This window comes from Scophthalmus maximus, chromosome 15, assembly GCF_022379125.1.
Source record: "Scophthalmus maximus strain ysfricsl-2021 chromosome 15, ASM2237912v1, whole genome shotgun sequence".
Lineage (NCBI taxonomy): Eukaryota > Metazoa > Chordata > Actinopteri > Pleuronectiformes > Scophthalmidae > Scophthalmus > Scophthalmus maximus.
In genome coordinates this window covers 13,875,805-13,894,850 of record NC_061529.1, presented here as the reverse complement: position 1 = coordinate 13,894,850, position 19,046 = coordinate 13,875,805, and the positions used below count along the sequence as shown (strand labels likewise).

General features: G+C 42.6%; 4 protein-coding genes across 6 annotated transcripts; 3 read left to right on the top strand and 1 right to left on the bottom strand.

Moving 5' to 3' along the window:
• The first annotated feature begins 4 nt into the window (after positions 1 to 4).
• On the top strand, positions 5 to 3,997 carry LOC118286439 (syncoilin-like). The gene is made up of 5 exons (XM_035610898.2): positions 5 to 1,742; positions 1,999 to 2,503; positions 3,194 to 3,604; positions 3,674 to 3,798; positions 3,894 to 3,997. Exons 2-5 carry the CDS (start codon positions 2,054 to 2,056, stop codon positions 3,937 to 3,939), a joined length of 1,032 nt encoding a protein of 343 aa, XP_035466791.2. The 5' UTR covers positions 5 to 1,742; positions 1,999 to 2,053; the 3' UTR covers positions 3,940 to 3,997.
• Positions 3,998 to 4,242: 245 nt separating this feature from the next.
• Positions 4,243 to 14,086, bottom strand: LOC118286435 (histone-binding protein RBBP4). 2 transcript variants are annotated; one of them, XM_035610893.2, is made up of 11 exons: positions 13,947 to 14,086; positions 8,075 to 8,222; positions 7,833 to 7,978; positions 7,344 to 7,517; positions 7,136 to 7,251; positions 6,894 to 7,054; positions 6,650 to 6,776; positions 6,452 to 6,529; positions 5,241 to 5,375; positions 5,026 to 5,136; positions 4,243 to 4,859 (listed from the first exon to the last, which is right to left on the bottom strand). In XM_035610893.2, the coding sequence occupies exons 1-11, from the start codon at positions 13,954 to 13,956 to the stop codon at positions 4,797 to 4,799; spliced, it is 1,269 nt and encodes a 422-aa protein (XP_035466786.1). In that variant the 5' UTR covers positions 13,957 to 14,086; the 3' UTR covers positions 4,243 to 4,796. The 2 variants fall into 2 exon arrangements, with proteins under 2 accessions (XP_035466786.1, XP_035466785.1); XM_035610892.2 differs by lacking the exon at positions 13,947 to 14,086 and adding an exon at positions 8,646 to 8,924.
• On the top strand, positions 8,814 to 10,970 carry zbtb8os (zinc finger and BTB domain containing 8 opposite strand). Its single transcript, XM_035610909.2, has 7 exons — positions 8,814 to 9,007; positions 9,374 to 9,398; positions 9,512 to 9,633; positions 9,730 to 9,812; positions 10,136 to 10,188; positions 10,305 to 10,341; positions 10,464 to 10,970. The coding sequence occupies exons 1-7, from the start codon at positions 8,926 to 8,928 to the stop codon at positions 10,548 to 10,550; spliced, it is 489 nt and encodes a 162-aa protein (XP_035466802.1). The 5' UTR covers positions 8,814 to 8,925; the 3' UTR covers positions 10,551 to 10,970.
• On the top strand, positions 12,385 to 18,289 carry LOC118286436 (KH domain-containing, RNA-binding, signal transduction-associated protein 1). 2 transcript variants are annotated; one of them, XR_004785386.2, is made up of 11 exons: positions 12,385 to 12,827; positions 13,459 to 13,586; positions 14,148 to 14,264; positions 14,547 to 14,693; positions 14,815 to 14,942; positions 15,105 to 15,378; positions 15,492 to 15,568; positions 15,676 to 15,737; positions 15,864 to 16,038; positions 17,817 to 17,879; positions 17,962 to 18,289. XR_004785386.2 is itself a non-coding variant. In XM_035610894.2 (9 exons), exons 1-9 carry the CDS (start codon positions 12,662 to 12,664, stop codon positions 15,971 to 15,973), a joined length of 1,209 nt encoding a protein of 402 aa, XP_035466787.1. In that variant the 5' UTR covers positions 12,386 to 12,661; the 3' UTR covers positions 15,974 to 17,105. The 2 variants fall into 2 exon arrangements, 1 of the variants encoding a protein (XP_035466787.1); XM_035610894.2 differs by lacking the exons at positions 17,817 to 17,879; positions 17,962 to 18,289 and having other exon boundaries at positions 12,386 to 12,827; positions 15,864 to 17,105.
• The last annotated feature ends 757 nt before the right edge of the window (positions 18,290 to 19,046 follow it).

Genomic DNA, 19,046 nt, shown 5'->3' with positions numbered 1-19,046 from the left:
GGACATCTAGTGGTGGGACCGTGCAACAGCAAGTCCCAGTTGCGCTACAGACCGGAAGAGTATGGATTTTCTTCCCCCACCTTCAGTTTGCATTAAGAAAAACAAAGTGTATGGAGCAGGAGAAGTTCAAGTATAAAGATATAGTATATATATATATATTTCTGCTTGTTTGCGAACCCAAAGTTTCAACCCGTTTGTCGTAGTTTGTTGTTGATGTGCACATCTGGATTTCTTCGTACATGTAGGCCACATGAGTGATAGTGAATGATTATCAACACCTGACAGTGAACAGAAAGGGCACATGCACATGTCAAATGTACGGAAGAGGATGAGGGCCACGCGTGATTAAAAAAAAATCTTGAGTTCTGACTTTAAACTCAGAATTATGAACTCACTCACCTTTTGGTCTTCCATTAATGAAATTGCTTCTTCCGGGACCCTTTCAAGCTCGCAAAAATATCTGCTTAGGGACGACATCATCGACCTGTGTTTTCCCCCTCCTGCACGGCAAAGTGACTCTCCCACCGAGGTTGGTGCTGGACTCCTGGGCCTCAGGTCCCCGGAGTTCTGAGTTTAAAGTCAGAATTCTGAGAATAAAGTCAGAACTCCAAAAAAAGAAAATTCATGTGTGGCCCTCATCCTCTTTCGTAAAAAATGCAATCACTTTAAAATGTCAAAACAAATTCTGTTATGACTGAGACTGACTTGAGTATTTTACCCACAGAAATAAACAGACCATCTTCCTTAATTTTTTCAAACCTATGCATGTGCTTTTATCATCTGTTTTATTCTTGCAGAGCAACAGTACAGAACCATGCAACATACAGTACTACACGAGACAGTGTACGAAAAAACATGTCTCTGCCGTATGAAGACCATGTAAGCGGCAAAACATCAACTTTTCCTGACCCTGTTTCAAGCTCTTTGACATTCCATTTTTAGATAATCCAGTGGTTTCTAAAATGTTTATATATCTTTAAAAAAAAGAATCATTCGACTTTCACATTGTCGTTCACTTTGTCGGGAACGCTCAGAATCACAATTTCTCAGTTTTCCCGGGAGAGTGCAGGACTTTGGGCGAACTATGAGCGTTGGTGAAATGGGACAGTGGCACAGCGTCGTCGTGGACGACGGTGATGCACTCTGGTACAACATACAGGGCCTTTTTTTACAACTCTGCATGTTTGCACACGTCTTGAAAGATGCTCCCATGTCTCAAATTGGCATGAAACTCCTCCTCTGCGGATCCCAGTGTCAGCTGGTGTGTGTTTATTTTCCATTTATCAGAGGGGAGACTTGACAAGGAAGCATGCAAACAAAAAAAAACATACACTGTAGATGAAGCCATGAAATGTTTGTGGGCAGCTGAGTTCAATACTTGAGGAAACTATATCTGCCACGGGCCTGATAATGTTTCCGACCACGATGTCTTGGATGCACATAAAATCAAAGCTGTGAAGAAGAGTAAATATAGCCCTCTGTGGCACCGGGGCTGGTCAGGACGTGTGTTAGCTGTATCCAGAGCATGTAGGCCAGTCGACCCCCGGCACTGACACAGTTTCAGGTCCCACGTGGGGGTATGAGAGAGTCTTAGATAGAGTTTCCCCCCCCGTGCCCATGGTGTTATTAATAAGCACAAAGTGTGCCCATGTTTTCCTGGAGACAGTCACTCGGCTGAACTGTCCTCAAACTGTGTCCATCGCTGTCTGCGCCTTCTCTCCGGACTGTCGCCTCCGAGCAAAGTGAGTAAAAACAAAAATGTGTCAACATGAACGGTTGCTGATCAGTTGAAGATGTATTTCAGTCAACCAGTTCCAAGGCTTGTATCCATCAGAATTGTTAACTTGATTACGTTTGCCTTGAATTCCTCTGTTATGCAAATTCACCTGAGATGAACGAGCAGATACTGTGAGGAGGATTTGAAACCCACAATCTAATCAATTATTGTTTTTTGGTCCTTTGATTAATTACTGACTCTCTCAATCTCCTCCCTTCTAGTTGACTTTTTTTTTTGCAGCTCGAGGACAGTGAAGGATCAGTGGGAGAAAAGGACATGGCATCTGCTGATGACTCACCCGTGGAACTTTGTGGATTTGTTGGCGAGATCCCAGAAGCCAGCCCCACTGACTCTGAGACAGTCACTCGCCTAGACAAGTGGACACAACACCATGTGCTGCAACTGGACCAGGCGGTCGTGGACAACGTGGGGCAGCTCTTCGAACACTGCATCCAGCAGGTGTCCCGTCTGGAGAAGCAGAGGGACGGGCTGATCCAGGAGCTCCTCCGTCTGCAGGAGCCACTGCTGCAAGTCGTGGGGCACCTGAGGGGGAAGGTGGAGGAGACGCAGAGGCTGCTCACGCTGGCTCAGCTGGATTACGCGGCTGTGTTCGAGGAAGTGCGGCAGGTGAAGAGGAAACTGTTCGCCACGGCCAGAGACTGCATCCAGAGTCAGGTGGCGCTGGCCACGCGCGAGTACGAGGTTGCGCAGTCTGCTGTCACACAGGTAGGAACCACTGGGTGAAGTGTTCTGCTGAAACTGAAATTGAAGAAGAAGATGAAATCATATTTTAAGGGGTGATAATAGATAATGCGTTGTGCTGGGAACGCCATATCCAATAAGCAATGTTGTTTCCATTGCAGCACTGTATAAAATAAATAAAGCATAGTTATGCACCATATTATTCACTTATGTCAGTGCCATATACACCTAAAGTGTATATATAAGTCGGACAAAGAGAATTTTCTTACCTCAATAAAGACCTGAAATAATCATAAGCAAAACTTATACTAAGAAAAAACTTTAATTATACATAAAATAAAGACTTAAAAGTTGATAGATCTCAAAAAAGTACTAAAAATAGACAGTGACATAATACTAGTAATAGTAATAATGTGAACATGATTTCCAAGAGGAAAAAGGGGTTTACTCTGGACTGGTGTAAAAGTCACTGTGCTTCAGTTTAAGGGGTGAATTTATTGAACAGTGGAAGTGATAAACTGAAAACATTGAAAAACAAAATAGAAAAAGTATGATCATGCACATAAAAATATTTAGGCTGTGCTTTATTGTTTTCTACTGTTAGTTTGTTGGTTATAGCTCTTTTGCCTAACTGTCTACCAACAGCTCCCAGATAAATTTAATTTTTTACATGATGAACAATTATTTTCGGTGTTTTTGTCGATCTGCGCATAGGAGGAGCTCGGGGCCTACGTCCAAAATCTGCTTTGGGAGTTTTCCCAGCTCCAGGAAGCCCAAAGAGACGAGCTCAACTCCCTGAGGGCCCAGGCCTCTAAGCCCCACAGGCCCAGGGCCATGAGCGACATCAGCCAGTGCCGCCAGGCGGCTGTCAGACTGCAGCGGCGGCTCAGCAGCAGCGTGAAAGCACTCGAGGGCTGGTACGAGCCTCGGCTCATGGCCCTGCTGAAGAGGAGGCAGGTTGGGGAGGAGGCCTTGAGGAAGAGCAGGGAGCAGGCGGCGGACCTGAGGGCCAGCCTGGGGCCCCTGAGAGAGGACATACAGACACTGGAGGTGCGGAGATCCTGTCTGGATCAGAGGATCTCTCTGATGGAGAGGGAGAGGGTAGAGAGCATCACACAACACAAGGTATAGTGAATCAAGATGACATCACAACTATAAAGAACGTTTGTGATAAATTTTTCAACTTTGCCACAGGCGACTGTGGAGACCTTGAAAGAGACCCTGAGAGAACTAGAAGTGGAGTTTGAAGTTCAAACACAATCTAAGAAACATCTGGAGGATCTTAAAGATGGCCTTTTAACGGAGCTGACATTTCTGAGGTAGGTTAATTCTCATCGTATATAATATATAGCTACAATTTACCATAAGTTGAGCATCAGGATAGGAAATGTCTAACTAATGCCTTGTTTTATAGAGGCTGTGATGATGCCAGCAAAACCACTGCAGAGGAAGAGCCGTAATTTTTTAATATTTTGAATATTCTTAACAAGGATATGTACACCTGACCAAACCATGGCACTCCCTTTATGTTTAATGTCAAACTTCTCAAAAGTGATAATGCGCAGAATAATGCAATTAAAAAAATTCATAGAAAATGAAAAGAATAATTGCATTGGCAGGAGAAAACTTTTAGTTTTCTGCCACCTTGGAAAAGCCATTCCATAATTTGGTAGCCCTAAATCTTATTTTTTTTCTTTTCCTATCTTTATTTTAACATGGGACTTAATATTTAACATGCTGTTTTAAGAAACAAGGCTATCAGATTTAATGTAAATATTTTATTATGAATATACAAGTACACAAGAGATCAGATGTAGCACAGGAAAAATAATGACAAAGAAAAAAAGAGAACACAAACAAAAGTGACAACGCACAACCTGGAAAAATTGCTACAACGAATATCAAGCAAGTAAAGGAAAAAACCCTATTGTATGTACAATTTTATTAAAAATGGATCTCTGTAGATGTAAATGTTTTCAAAACAACTAATCGAGAAGAAAGTAAACCATCGAAATGCAAACTTGGATGATGAGGGACTCCTGTGTGATGGTTTCATCATTAGAAGCCAGGATGAGAGTTTGAAAAACTAAAAGATCTAAAAAAAATCTGACCGACACAGACTGTATTTTAAATACGTCACAACACGATGGCAATGCAGCATTTAAAAATCTTTTTTCCTTTTTTAATTTTTTCTACAAAACAACTGCTGCCCAAAATGTATTTTTTTTAAAAACACATTGCTGCTTTTGCACTCAACTCTGGAAAAGTGATCCGTTTTTTGACGAGCAGGTCGAACGACGAGATGTGGAGCCGGGACTCATGCCTGGACCTCTGAGTCTGCAGCACCTTCTGGGTCCTCGTCATTGTAGATGTTTTCAGCCTGTTGGAGAAACAGTTTAGAAATGTTTGCTTTAGCAACTAGTCCTGCTGTAATAAATGCACTTTAATATCAAACATCTCAAGAGCTTGAGTCTTATATTCACTGTTCTTATGATCCCATTTAGTTAAATGAACATGACACTTCGACCATGTGTCACAGCTCTTACCATCTGCCAGACTTGCATGATGTTGTCTTCTGATACAGAACAGATGACCCACGGTTCGTTGGGGTTCCAAGAGAAGTCTGAGATCTTAGCTGTGTGTCCTCCATGTATGAACTAGAGGCAAACAGTAGGGGGGTTTACTATAGCCCTTGAAATATATATATATTTATATTTTAAATCACCTTTGCATGCACACACACTACCACCATAGAACTGACCAGAAGCTCAGGCGGGCCATCCTCTGCATCCTCTGGAGACTGCTCCTCTCCAATCTTACTGAGGTCCCAGACGTTGAGCCTTCTGTCCGTGCCGCTGGAGGCCAGGATGGTTTCGTTATGAGGAGACCACTGAACCTGTTGCGATGAGATGGGCCAGATGTTGCATTTCATCAGCATAAAACTAAAAAACAAATAGCCATATACCACCAATGACACTTAAAAGTTTTCAGCAACAGTTGGCTGACTGTTGCCTTTTGGCTGCTCTGTATTTACAATGGCCCCTTTTAATCATAATCATACACATAACTAAAGTGGCACTCAGAAAGCATACCTCCACCAAGGCCCAACAGGCCTTAAAATGAAATCACGCTGCCCCTATCAGTCCCCTAAATATGCCTGATTTATTCCATTAAGATGGATGCATTATTCCCTGGGACATTGGTGAAAATATCTCACTTATGTTAAAGAAAATGGGGGGAAATTCCCTTGATCTGTGCCAAAATTTAGTGGGATCTTTCTTGGCAGTGTCAGTAAAATCCATTCAGTACTTTTTGCGCAATCCAAAAAACAAACCAACAGACAAGACAGGCATGAAAACATAACTTCCTCTGCAGAGTAAATTTTGCTCCCAATTCCACTACACTCAATTTCCATTTTTAACTTGCTGGCCAGTGTTCCCAAGATAAGTTCAGATCCATGTGCTCAAATTTGGAGGTCAAACAGATTATGAGTTTGTGACGTTAATAAATATGAAATAAGTTTGTAGTTGTAAATCAACATTTGTTTTAAGTTTGCACGTGCAGAAAACATTGTTTTTCAGTGCATGTGATAAAGAGATTACGTCGTCTTCCATCGAAAAAACAACGACAGTTAATGAACCACTTGCTCTTATTGGAAACTGCATTGTGCCTGGATTGCTATTGTTCAATCCGCTTTGGGTTCAACATTGTATAACTTCACAAAGTGTGGGAATTTTGAGTTTTACATGCAGTTGTCTGCTCTCAGCTGTACACTGAAGTTCACAAATGCCCCTTTTCATTCAGTGTCTCACCACCTAGACCAACTCTTCCTAATTAAATTAAACAATTACAAATCTACGAACTTGAATTTCTTATGCATTTATATTTATAAACGTTGGTTGACAACTACAAACTTTTGAAGCTTTTCCGAAAAGCACTTTGAATGTAGCTGATCAGAGGTTCACTTCTTACCTGGAAGATCTCGTCTTTGTGAGACTCAAACGAATGCAGCTTCAGCTTCAGGTTCCTCAGGTCCCAAAGAGCCACCGTCTAAAATTAAAAGTAGTCTGCTGTCACTGATCCACCTCATTATACGGAGAGGATAAGAATAGACTATGCATCAGTGTACAGCGACTTGCTGTGTAACGGCTGTACAGAGCGCGGACCCACCTTATCTGCAGAGCCAGTGGCCAGGATGAACTCGCTGTAAGGATTGAAGGACAAGCAGTTGACTTCGGCAGTGTGGGCGTCCACTGCATGGCTGGGCTTGGAGGTGTTGTTCGACCGCGTATCCCAGCTGTGCCAAAACACAGAAAGGAACAATTGTTAAAGATTTGAAACTCAACAGCATTGTTTTTTCTCAAGTCATCACAGAGGTTAGTGAATTCTGGCGTAGAGATCTTGCGCAGCTCACATCATGAGTTTCTGGTCGTCGGCAACAGAACCGAACAGTGACTCATGGAGCAAATGCCAGGAGACGTCTTCTACCACAGCGGTGTGGCCCGTGAAGATGGTCTTAGCATCCACTATTTTCCCCTCCTTGGGCACTGTGCTAATGTCCCACAGGCAGATTGTCTGTAACAGAGAGCAGAGATGGGTCAGAAAGAAAAAAAACTGTAAAAAGAACAGAGAAGAAGAGAGTGACAGGTTACTTACATGATCATCAGAAGCACTGAGGAGACAACCACTGAGGTTTGGGTTCCAGGAGAGGCCGTAGCCTTCTTTCTGATGGCCCCTCAGGCGCAGGTCGGGGGTGCACTCTCCCGACGGGTCTTCCAACGACAACAAATTCAATGTAACAGAAGTGGTGCAGGGACAAGATTCCGAAAGCTCTTCGGAGAATGTGTCTTGGCCGTGTTCTTACCGGGCTTCGAGGGGTGCTTTGTGTAATCAAAGACCAGCACATCACTGGTGGGGGTCTTGGTGGCGATGATGCAAGGATTCTGAGGCATATAACGGGCTCTGTTCACTTCTCCCTCGTGGTTGATCTTGATCTCGATCTCTATCTTCCCACTTACAGACCCAAAGCCTCCAAACTCTGACATAGAGAACGACATAAACGGGAGATGTTGGGGATTTTGCTAATTCCCATGTGTAAAAAAACAACAAAACAAATATATTTTACTACACAAGGGTAAATGGGGTATTATATGCAAACACGGTGGACTACATTTAAAAGAAAATGTTAAAAACAAAAATACATACCTATACTTTCTGAAGCATTAAAGATTTTAGAAGATTTTCACTTTATTCATTCATTGAGAACTGTCGGCCACAACATCCTGACACAACAACTTGTATGATAGCTTGATTATTAGACTGACAGTCGAAGTATGAAATATCATCCCCTCACCTCCTTTCTCGCTGTCATAGTGAGAGGCGTCAAACTGTGCATCGTCGTTCGGGAGCTGCACGCTGGCGATCACCAGGTGGTTCTGCTCGTCAGACGTGTGCGTCCCCAGAACCAGCCTGTGCACACTGAAGTCTTTACCCTCCGGCCTGTGAGGAGGAACACAACACAGAATACATCACCCTGGGGCTCTTTCTCGCTCTCTCTCGTTGTGTCTTGCACGAGTGTCAGGGCAAAACTCCCACCTGGTGACGTCCGGCAGCCACTGGGCTGTGAGGCTGGGCCACTCCAGGGCGTGGGTCATGACCAGGTCATAGAGGAAAGGGGTGTTCTTCTTCCAGATCTTGTACTCCTCGTTGATCACCCTCTCCTCCACGGCGTCGTCAAACGCGGCTGCAAAAGTGGCATTCACCAACAACACAAAGTGGTCAAGACCAGGTCAAAAGTAAGAGTCTGATTCTCCTGGACTGAACTGGAGGACAGTTGGGTACAGTTGCAATTCCCCTGGTTGAATCAACATTGGCTTGCAGCACGAGGTGTTGTTATTGATAAGCAAATGCACGTTCCTAATTAAGCCTGTGCGGTGGGTGGCCTGAGCAACACCTCGATACATAAGGAACAATTGGTTTACCTGCACTCGTAAATTAAACCCCAGCCTACGAGCCGCTAACGTCAGCTAACAGCGAGCTGGCAGGTTTCTAACAATGAACGGAGATGCTAGCCGGCGCGCCAACAACCACCGTCCACTCGTGCCTCCTATCACTCTGGACAACAAACACACATACACACATTTGGTCGTCTCTCCAACACCCTTACCGTCTTTATCGGCCATTGCGACGTGGTCACACCGCTAATCCTGACACAGAAGAGTTGTTTCTCTGGGAAGAAAGCCTCTATGGAGACAGCACGGAAGGTTGCAATGGCGCCAACTCCGTGGAACGCGAGCAGCCAATCAGCGACCACGGGAAGTCCTCGTCGCAGCCACCTATTACTACATCCGGAAGCGGGACTCGCGGTGGGGTTGTCGTAACTCCGACACGGTGGATGTTGGACTCGTTCTCATATTCAGGCGTCAAACAACGAACTCGTAGCCACAATGAACGAGCGCGAGCTCGACCTGACACAGGCACAGGAAGCCGTCAAGTCCAAATACCCGCCGATCAACAGGAAGTATGAATGTAAGTGTGAATGACGCAGCCAGCTTAGCGCTACTGTTTTTGTTTTTTACTCCTTAAAGAAAGTGTAAGAAACTCGTTTCAGTGTTTATGTTATAGCTTATTTCATGTTTAATGAGGTTTAACTATTGGCATACGTCATACACACTCTCGTTGTTTCTCCTCAGTTGCTCTGTGTTGGTCTAATATCAACCTTTTTTTTTCTTCAATTAACTTTATTGACATGGACAGAACATGTTATTGCCAAAGCAGATTCACATTTTTGAATCCAAAACTACTACTTATACTACTACTAATAATAATACATATAAATATGGATACAGGTGTCATATGCTCTGTGTGATCATGTCATTGTGTTTGATTCCACAGATTTGGATCACACAGCAGACGTACAGTGAGTGAGCTTCAGTTTCTGTGTGAAGTGTTTGTCAGATAGCGTTTTTGTCTGTTGTTCTCCGCCCGGTCACCGTCTTTATATCGCACGATTTTTTTTTCTGCTCTTCCCAGAATCCACTCCTGGGGAGACAGTCTGGAAGAAGCCTTCGAGCAGTGTGCCATGGGCATGTTCGGCTACATGACAGACACAGAGACGGTGGAACCGATCGATACTGTCGACGTGGAATCAGAGGGTGAGTGTCGCCGTCCGTTCGACAAAAGGCCTCAAGCGCACCAGTTCTATCGATGTAAACCCCCCCCCCCTCTCTCGCATTGTGCCTTCTCCAAAGGTGAAGACATGGAGTCTCTTCTCTTCCATTTCCTAGACGACTGGTTATACAAGTTTAGTGCAGATCTGTTCTTTATTCCCAGGGTGAGTATGTTGGTCTGTGGTCACGTTGTTTCTGTGTGCAGCGTGTGTGTTCTCCCTACATTCACATGGGTGTCCCACAATACATAAACATAATGTCAAACAGAAAAAAGACTGTTAACTGACAGTTGCTTTTACTATTGGCAACCCGTGCTAGTGTTTCCCTGCACTATGCATGTTTGCTGGGATAGACTCGAAATGTCCAGCTATTTTAAACTGCAGTGTATCATTTTATTCAAACATTGAATTGGCTGTTAAAACACCTTAAGTTTTTATGTTGTATTTATATAGTAATCTTTTGTTTCCTATTGCTGTCCTCTTGACAGGAGGTCAAAGTATTGCACATAGACAGAATCCGGTTCAGGATCCGTTCCATTGGGTAAGTCTGGATACCTGTTTCCTGATAACATATACATGAAGGCTCCATTTAGATACTTTTATTTTTCTACCAAGAGCTGCTCTTTCACAACCTAGTTTATCTTTTGTTTACTAAAGGTGGGGTGAAGAATTCTCTCTGGCCAAGCATCCTCAGGTGAGCCAGTGATGCAAATGAATTGATTGATACTTAACAAAAAAAGGGCTGAAATTGATAATGAAAAGTACATCATTTTAGTGCATTCATTCTAAGTGTTATGTCCTGTGTTGTCATTCCAGGGAACAGAAGTGAAAGCCATCACTTACTCCGCAATGCAGATACATGACATAGAAAAACCAGAGATATTTACCATTATTGATATCTGACAACTCCTGAGGCAGATCACACTCATTTGGTTCGATTCGGAACCGAAGATCTATACGGCCAATTTTAGTGGCCTTTTTTATCTAAGGCACTGATTATTGACTTGATTATTGAACCTAAAAAAATCAGCTTTTCTACTTCTGGGGTGAACTGTTGACTTACTACTTCTCTTACGTTTTGCAGATTAATTTTATGACACTGATATCTCTTAAAATGCCTTATTTCATATATCAAATAACTTTAAATGTAAATGAGGAATAATATTACTCTTTACTGAGTTATTATTGTAAAGTAAAACTGATTTATTTTTTGTCATCCCAGTTTTACCTGCTATGCTTTTGCAAATTCTTATTTAAGACAAATTTGAAGTTATGTTGATGCCTTATTGATCATTGTAAATAAAAGAGCAAATTTTTACAATTCTCGTGGGGTTCATTACATGGTCGCTGGTTTGTCACTAATTTGTGGATGAGGAGTCATTCTGGAGGACATAGATGTAAACATATCACTATTTATACCACTAATAATTACATAGCAAATATGAACAAATAATGTTAATTATTTGAACCTGCAAACAAACAATATACTATATATTTACATACATATATATATTAGAAAGCCATGTCTTTTGAGGATAACATGGTTGATATAAGTTGAGTCATGGTGTGTCTCTACCTATTCAAAGGATTGAAATTTGAGAAAACATAATTTAATATGAAGATTTCTTTTATTAAGTCAAGATGGAAGAATAACAAGGGGTTTTAGTGTACATGAGGCTGATAGCTGAAGTGCAACACGTTATTACTCATCTTAGAAATGTGCTTTAATCTAAATCTAGTCAGTGTGTCCCAGCTGTACGTGGGTTTTTGTTGGTGCTTTTATGATGTACTCGATTTGGAGTAGGTCTGGGTAAGCGTTTTGTCACTTCCCTTTCCCACCAAACTTCAACAAGTCCAGCTGATGTTTTCACATCAAAGACAGCCAGCGGTGAACTATGGGGATCTGGCAAGCATGATCAAAGCACACGGTATGTAATGAGACATCAAATATAATAGGAGTATATTTTCAAAAACACCTTTGAACTAGATAAGAACGTTCATGTCTGTGCTCATGATTTGACCAAAGAATCCCAGGAATTTTCTTAGCGCTGTTCTCAATAAATTTGCCGGCTAAAGGTAATCCAAAGCAATAGTGTCTGGATGAGGGGAAAAAAGATCCCATTGCAACTCATCTTTATTGACACTGACCAAACACAAGAGCAAGTACTACACTTGCAGCAGGTCACTCTAGTTCTTTTACACAAGACACTGCTGTGATCTTTGGATTATAGCTCTCCTTTGAAGGTTTACTTACCAGATGATGTCTTTGGAGTCAATCCAAACCAAATGGTGGGATACAATGAAAGCAGGAAAGAAAAGAAAACTTGCATGCCCATACAAAATGAGGTTCCATTGCAACTACTGTTTTATGTTTTGGTTTTTGCAACAGTGTAGTTTATTTAAAACTTGTATTATTATTGTGGTGTTTTTTTGTTTTTTTTTTATCACTGCAGGATGCCCATCAACATCTGGCAAAGGGACTGCTGCCGGGGAAAACTCTTCTTTCAGCTTGTGTGAATGTTGATTACTGTACATTGTCCCTTCTGTTTCCAAACAGAAATAAAATATCTCTGTGCCATCTTCTAGAATGCAGTAACTGCAGTGACGTTTGTTTGCCATTGTTGAATGACTTGCTACAAGTTGAATAAATAAAAGACAATGATTCACACTTGATTCGACAAGAGAAGATAGAAACGGAGAAGAAGGTAAACGTCGCAGAGTGAATGTGCGCCTCGCCGGGTCGCGGCCGCTCTCCGGCGGTGACGTCACCGTCCGCACCAGCGCCGCTTCCTCCCATCACACTCAAATGCAGCTGCGCCATCTCTCCTCCTTTGTCCTTTGATCGGAGCAGAGCGGTTCGTTGCCGGGAGGTTTTGTGTGACCCCGCGTTACCGTTACTCACTCGGCGGCCGTTTTTTTCGTTTTGAGGCCGTTTAGTTTTTGTTTTTCCTCCATCAACGCACGTAGCACGGATTCGTTCGTTCCTTCGCTCGCCCGGCCGGTGTCGTTGCAGTATGAGCCAAGCGAATGCTAACAAGAGCATTTCTGAGTCCGCCGTAGACGCAAGCCCCGCGCAGAAGAAAATCAAAATGGAAGACACCAAGTACCTCCCGGAGCTCCTGGCCGAGAAGGACAGCTTGGACTCGTCCTTCACTCACGCCATGAAACTCATTTCTGCAGGTGTGTGTGTGTGTGTGTGTGTGTGTGTGTGTGCTCGCAGGCTCACGGAGGCTAACCCAGGCGAGCCGGCGCGTCTCGTGGGCCTGGCTTCTTTCCGCCGGCCCCGGGCTCCGCGGCCCGAACAATGGCGCCGCGAACACGTGGATGTGGGTGAAGCTCTTGTGGATAAAACTGTGTTTGGGTCTGTGTTGTTGACTCGGCGGTTTCCAGAACACTTGCGACTTCCTTCTCTTCGTGTGCCGCTGCAAGTCGGCGTCGTTGTGTAACGTTGGCACCGCGCGCTAACACCAACCTTCCCTTGGTTAGCTTCCTTTAGCTTCAGGGACTGAGTCGCAGGGCGCAGTGCGCCACAGCACGTCTAACACACATGCTACACACATGCTACACACATGCTACACACATGCTACACACATGCTACACACATGCTACACACATGCTACACAGTATGTTAATGTGCTAAATAAATGCTTTGTGTGTGTTCGGTGGCCGCGATATGCATTTTAAGACTGAACTCAAAGAGCTGAGATGGGGGTCATTTTTGGCTAACATTGGAAATGCACATCTATGCACTGAGTTCAGATGTCATGGCATCTGCCACATGTTTTTAAAAAAAAACCCATTTCATCTGCAGAAATCGAGAGGATCCAAAAGGGTGAAACCAAGAAGGAGCCAGAGAAGGAGACGTACCTTGACCTGTTTGCAACCAAGAATCTAAAACTCAAGGAGAGAGTACTGATTCCCACCAAGCAGTACCCCCGGGTAAGAGTTAACCTTCATTCAACCACCGTTGTTTTCACGTCTACTGTGCCAGAGGGTTTGGTCTCTGTTGAAGATATAGTCTGATATAGACTTTTAAATTATCAGCTTCCTCACTCAAAAGACCAAATTATAAAACTGAAGCCCCCCCGCACCTTCCCTTCCACCAGCTTTGTTGTACCACAATTATTCAAGTAATGTGCCCAGTACCTTACTATGAGGTGTGTTATTAAAAAAGAAAAAAAGTCTGAGACCGTTCCTGTTGTAATATCAACCAGGCACTGGCATCATGATAACGTGCAAGGTTTTTGGATGCACCAAAACATTAATCACTCCCTTCCTGCTCTTACACAATAGACTTACCTGGGTGCATCCAACCGCAGCACGAGAACTGTGAGCAGCTTATAGTCTTGGTAAAGATGCATCATAGGAATTTGTTTTCTTCACTGAATTGTACTGCCATATGTATTTGTTTTGTCTTTACTTCAGCCTGTGGTCATACTTGGTGGTGGTCTTCTCCCTGTAGTGGACTAATCTAATGCTGCAATTTTTTCCCCCCTACAGGTGAACTTTGTTGGCAAGCTTTTGGGACCTCAGGGCAGCACGATCAAGAGACTTCAGGAGGACACGGGTGCAAAGATTTCAGTTCTGGGAAAAGGTTCCATGAGGGATAAGAATAAGGTAGGAGTTTTGCTGTTATCGGGGTAACTTCAGGTTTGACGAAGCTGGTTCTCTTCTTGCCACAGTGACCTATGCTCAGCTGTTAACTTGAGATCAAAGAGATCTAAGCCAGTAACCAGTCCAACTACTGACCAATCAGATCACCACCAGAGTCATCATTTTACATTATGTTGAACTCGCTTTGTAGTACAACCCCTCACCTGCAAATCCTAATTAAATAGTAATCCGGTATATCTGTGACCGATGTTTTGTACGTTGATTATAAATTGATTTGTTTGTCAGGAGGAGGAGCTGAGGAAGGGCGGGGAGGCTAAATATGCTCACCTGTCCATGGAGCTGCATGTGTTCATTGAGGTGACAGCCCCCATCCCCGAGGCCTATCTGCGCATGGCTCATGCCATGGATGAGGTCAAGAAGTTCCTTATCCCGGTATGTGTCTATGAGAACGTAGATATTCTGTGTCACCCTTTTACATGTGTGCAGGCAGTTCTTCTTTCTCTAACCCAGGGGAATGTCATGCGTTATTTTACAGTTTTTGTCTCGTCTGTAGGAACCCGGTGAGCACGAACAGTACATGGATCCTCACTTCCTGAATGGATCCCAGGATGGGTCAGGCAGGGGACGAGGTGGTCACCCTGGAAGGGGCAGAGGTGGACCCCCTGGTGCTGGAGGACCAAGGTAGGATCCTGATTCATTACGACAATCTGCCATGACATGTTGTGGCAATACATTGCTTATAAATGTGTAAATGCACATAAACTTTCTCACTGGGATGTCATGCAGCAAAGATCATCAATGTTTTGTTAATCCAATTGTACAAACCGGATTACATTTTCTTAGGGGACGAGGAATGCCACGTGGGGGTCCTCGAGGAGCAATGCGCGGTGGTGCTCCACGTGGAGGAGGACTTGGAGGACGGGGCAACGCTCCTAGAGGTGCACCTACTGGTAGGGGTGGTCCACCTTCTGCTCCTAATAGAGGAGGCTCAGCTCCCCGCTCGAGACCCCCTGCTGCCGGGGCACCAAGAATGCTCCCCTCCGCAGCCATGTCCCACCAGCAACACCAAGTTCCCTCTTCAGGATCACAACCCAAAGCTGATGGCTATGAGGACTATGTAAGTTTCTTGGGGGGGGTGGGGGGGGTTTGCCTTAATTGTAGCACGATAAATATAGGTGATCTGTTGCTGGGTGCAGTGTGGGTTAACATTGCCTAACCTTTATCTTTTAGCCTCCATATGAAGACTCCTACGCAGAGGCGTCCTATGAAGGATATGACAATTATTACAATCAGCAGTCTGCGCCTGCGTAAGTCAACATATATCTTAAGGGGCTCTATCTATCTGCCTGTTTGGCCTGACAATACCTACATTCGGGGTTAATTGTACTAACACCAATTTGCAATCTGTCCTCAGAGATACTGAATATTACGATTATGGACACGGGGAGGCCCAGGAGTCATCCTATGAGCCTTACGGTAAGATTTTGAATTTGTCATCAAGTTTTCTTTTGTTTAAGCAATGTAACACCCGGGGAGAAGCACTCTTCTTGTAATTTCTGTCTACCGCACTCAGATTTTCTTTTCTTCTTTTTTTCCTTGCAGCTCAAGATGAGTGGGACAACTCGTGGTCCAACTCCGGGGCTGGAGGCAAGGCCCCCCAATCCAGGCAGGCGAAGGGGTCGTACAGAGAGCATCCCTACGGAAGATACTGAACGGCTACCGGTAGAGAGTTGCTATGGCAACTGTCTCCGATTGTAAATTGCTTAACTTTTCAAAAGTAATTTCCCTCCCGTTTGTTCCCTTTTTTATGCTTTTATTTTATTTTTTTATTTTTAACTCGGTACAGGTGTTTTGGTGGGTGTATCATAGAGTGCCAGGAGAGAGACATGGATGCAAATTTTTCCTTTTCGTTGTTTATCTGCTTCCATTTAATGTTTGTTTTCAGTTGCGTAGTTGACAGTTAAGGTCCTAGTGACATAAACCGTAAAGGAAGAAATTACATTTTAGTGGTATTTGATGGTTAACTTTTCAGTTTCTGTGATTGTGGCGATAAACACTTTTCTCGTAGGCTGCATGTTAAAAGTCCTCCGTGACTGGACAATAATGAATCGTAATGCCTCAATGTAACTTCACTTTAACTAGAATAGATTGAGACGCAAACTCCAATACGGCCCTGAGCCGTTACGATTTAAAACAATTTGATTATTCTACAATACAAATCTATTATTGTGTGAAGTTATACAATATTACACAATTGAATTCCATTTGACAAAGAAATTCCTGTATTGGCCATACTTTATAATTGGTATATTACAATCTGTCGGGTTATTCCTTGAAAAAATCATCGCTGATGTTGGACTTAATTCTTTTAGAGCTTGAATTATCGATTAACAATCCTTACTCTGTGTAAGGAAGACTGCAGCCAACTCAATATTTTGTACATAACTTTAGGACAACTGTGTATGCTTTAAGCCGTGCCGTCTCCAAAATGCATAATTCTTGTGTACCTTTGGCTAAATAGGATCCTAAATATATCCCAAAATGTTTTTCTGCAGTGCGTGTTTCAATAAAGTTTCTAGTTTCTTTTTAATCAATTTAAACATGGTATTTTGCCTTTGTTGTACCAAAGGAATGCCTTCAGTTGGTGAAAGTGGTCCTCGGCAGTTTCTCAACATCATTGAATAAGCTGTGTGTACACGTCAGCCTGAGTTTTTTTTAAAAACGACCAAAAAAAAGCAGTGTATTGCAATTGAACTTATCCTCTTCGTCTGTTTTTCAAAACGCATCTAAGTGACACTTGTATTATCAAAAAAACAAAATAAAGCTCATCATTCATTGAGGTAATGTGCTGCCAAATACATGTTTGACTTGAGAATGATAGTGATTGAACATGTATTGTCATTAACCTTTAGTTAGTGTATCTCTTCAAGCTCTCAAGAGAGCAAATGCATCTTCAGCCACTTGAAATAACTGAATTTCAACAGTATTTCAAATCAAGCTTGCAGGGACCTTACTTGACTTTGATGCAAAGTCATGCGGGCTGGTTTTTATAAAAGAAAAAAATCGCAGTGGAGAGGATTCTAAAAGCCTAAAGATCGCCACAAGAAGGTAAAACTAACCCCAACACTCATTTGTTAGATCTTTGTATTGTTTTCTGTGCAAAATATCAAGTAATGCAAGTCATCCAAAAGGTATCAAAAACATTGAAACTACAAAATTATGCTATCAGTAGTTATTCCGAGCAAAATAAGCCGTACAAAACAATCAGAAATGGTTGTGATGCAACTCTTGCTCAAATAAAAAAAACTATAATGGTCCTGTCATTTCACTCAATACGTAACAATTTCCATCTTGATTATTTCTGTAGAATGTAGATTAATGAAAATTAGTAGTTGCACTCAAAGCGTTAAAACATCCCATTGGTGGACAAAAAACCCCTTCAGCTTGAGTTGCATGATACTTTTATAGTGTAAAATTAGTCTTGCATGCGTGTCGTCCATTGTGTGCATGATGGCACTGGTTTGTCCGAGATCTAATTTCTGTTTCTCCTCTTAGGTTGACGCACAAGTTTCGAGGTGCAGTTGAAATAATAAACACCAGCTTGTCGGGCCTTTTAAGGTTAGTATAGAAGAAAAAACGCAGATGAACTTTACCCTTGAATGTTGCTGTTATGCTGATTCACGTCTTCTGTCTTCAACAGGTTCATTCACAATTCCCGGAAAGAGCAGAGGCCTCGCAGTGGCTCTGAGACTGATCACTTTTCAATACAGATTCCACAAGGGATCTTGCTGGTTTTACGAGTGCAGAGAGAGTGTCAACTCCTTCCCTGAGAAAATACTCTGCTGTACTGAAAATATGGCTGAAGCATCGGAATAAACCTTTTTTAATTTTATTTTTAGGATTTTTCTTTTGTATTATCATTGTGGAATTTTAACCTTTTAAATGAAGATTTACACTATTTTTCACACTAAAGACAGTTACCGATCATATTTTTTTAAAAAAGGAAATAAAGTGTTTTTAAATGTAAATTGTGTTTTCATGTAATATTTTGTAAGAAGTCTCTTTCTACAGTACATCTATCCTTAAATGATAATCATAACAGGACTGGATCAGAAAACCCCGCTTAACATTAAGCTTAGGCAGTCTTGTCCTAGATGAATGCATTTGTTTTACTATATTTTGACTTGAGATTTTTTTTCTGACAAGGAACTAGAGGGAGATTAACCAAAAGAAAGTCCTGTGCACTTGTTGTTTTGCTAATATTCCTAGTAAAAGCAGGTTCACAGATCGTGCCATGTTTTACACTATCTATTGTACACCTCAGGAGATTAGATGTAGAGCGTTTATTGATACCGAGTTTAGAAGTATATAATACCAAACCTGAGTCTATACTGGAGTGTTGGAGAGAAGACCAGTGAAAGAGGCTTCAAAAACCTTCCAGGATTCTTTTTTATTATCGCCCAATACAGATAAATTTATTAAATTCACATACCGTTTCTACTTCAACGTTTACACATGTTTAATAATGTGAGCAAAAGTTGGCAGGTAGGTTTAAGATATATGCAAAGATCGTGTAGATGTGAGGTTCACTGTGATCCCTCTTTTCAGGGTTTCACCTGTTAAGATAGAAATTGAAAAAAACAGCCATTGGTTGATGTTAGGCAGTAATCTAAACCTACATATAATTTGAGTTCATGGGTGAACACTTTCACTGGCCTGGCGCCATTTCCCATAACAGTCTTAAGACCCTGTGGAACACTGCATAGTGTGTGTGGACAAAGTACA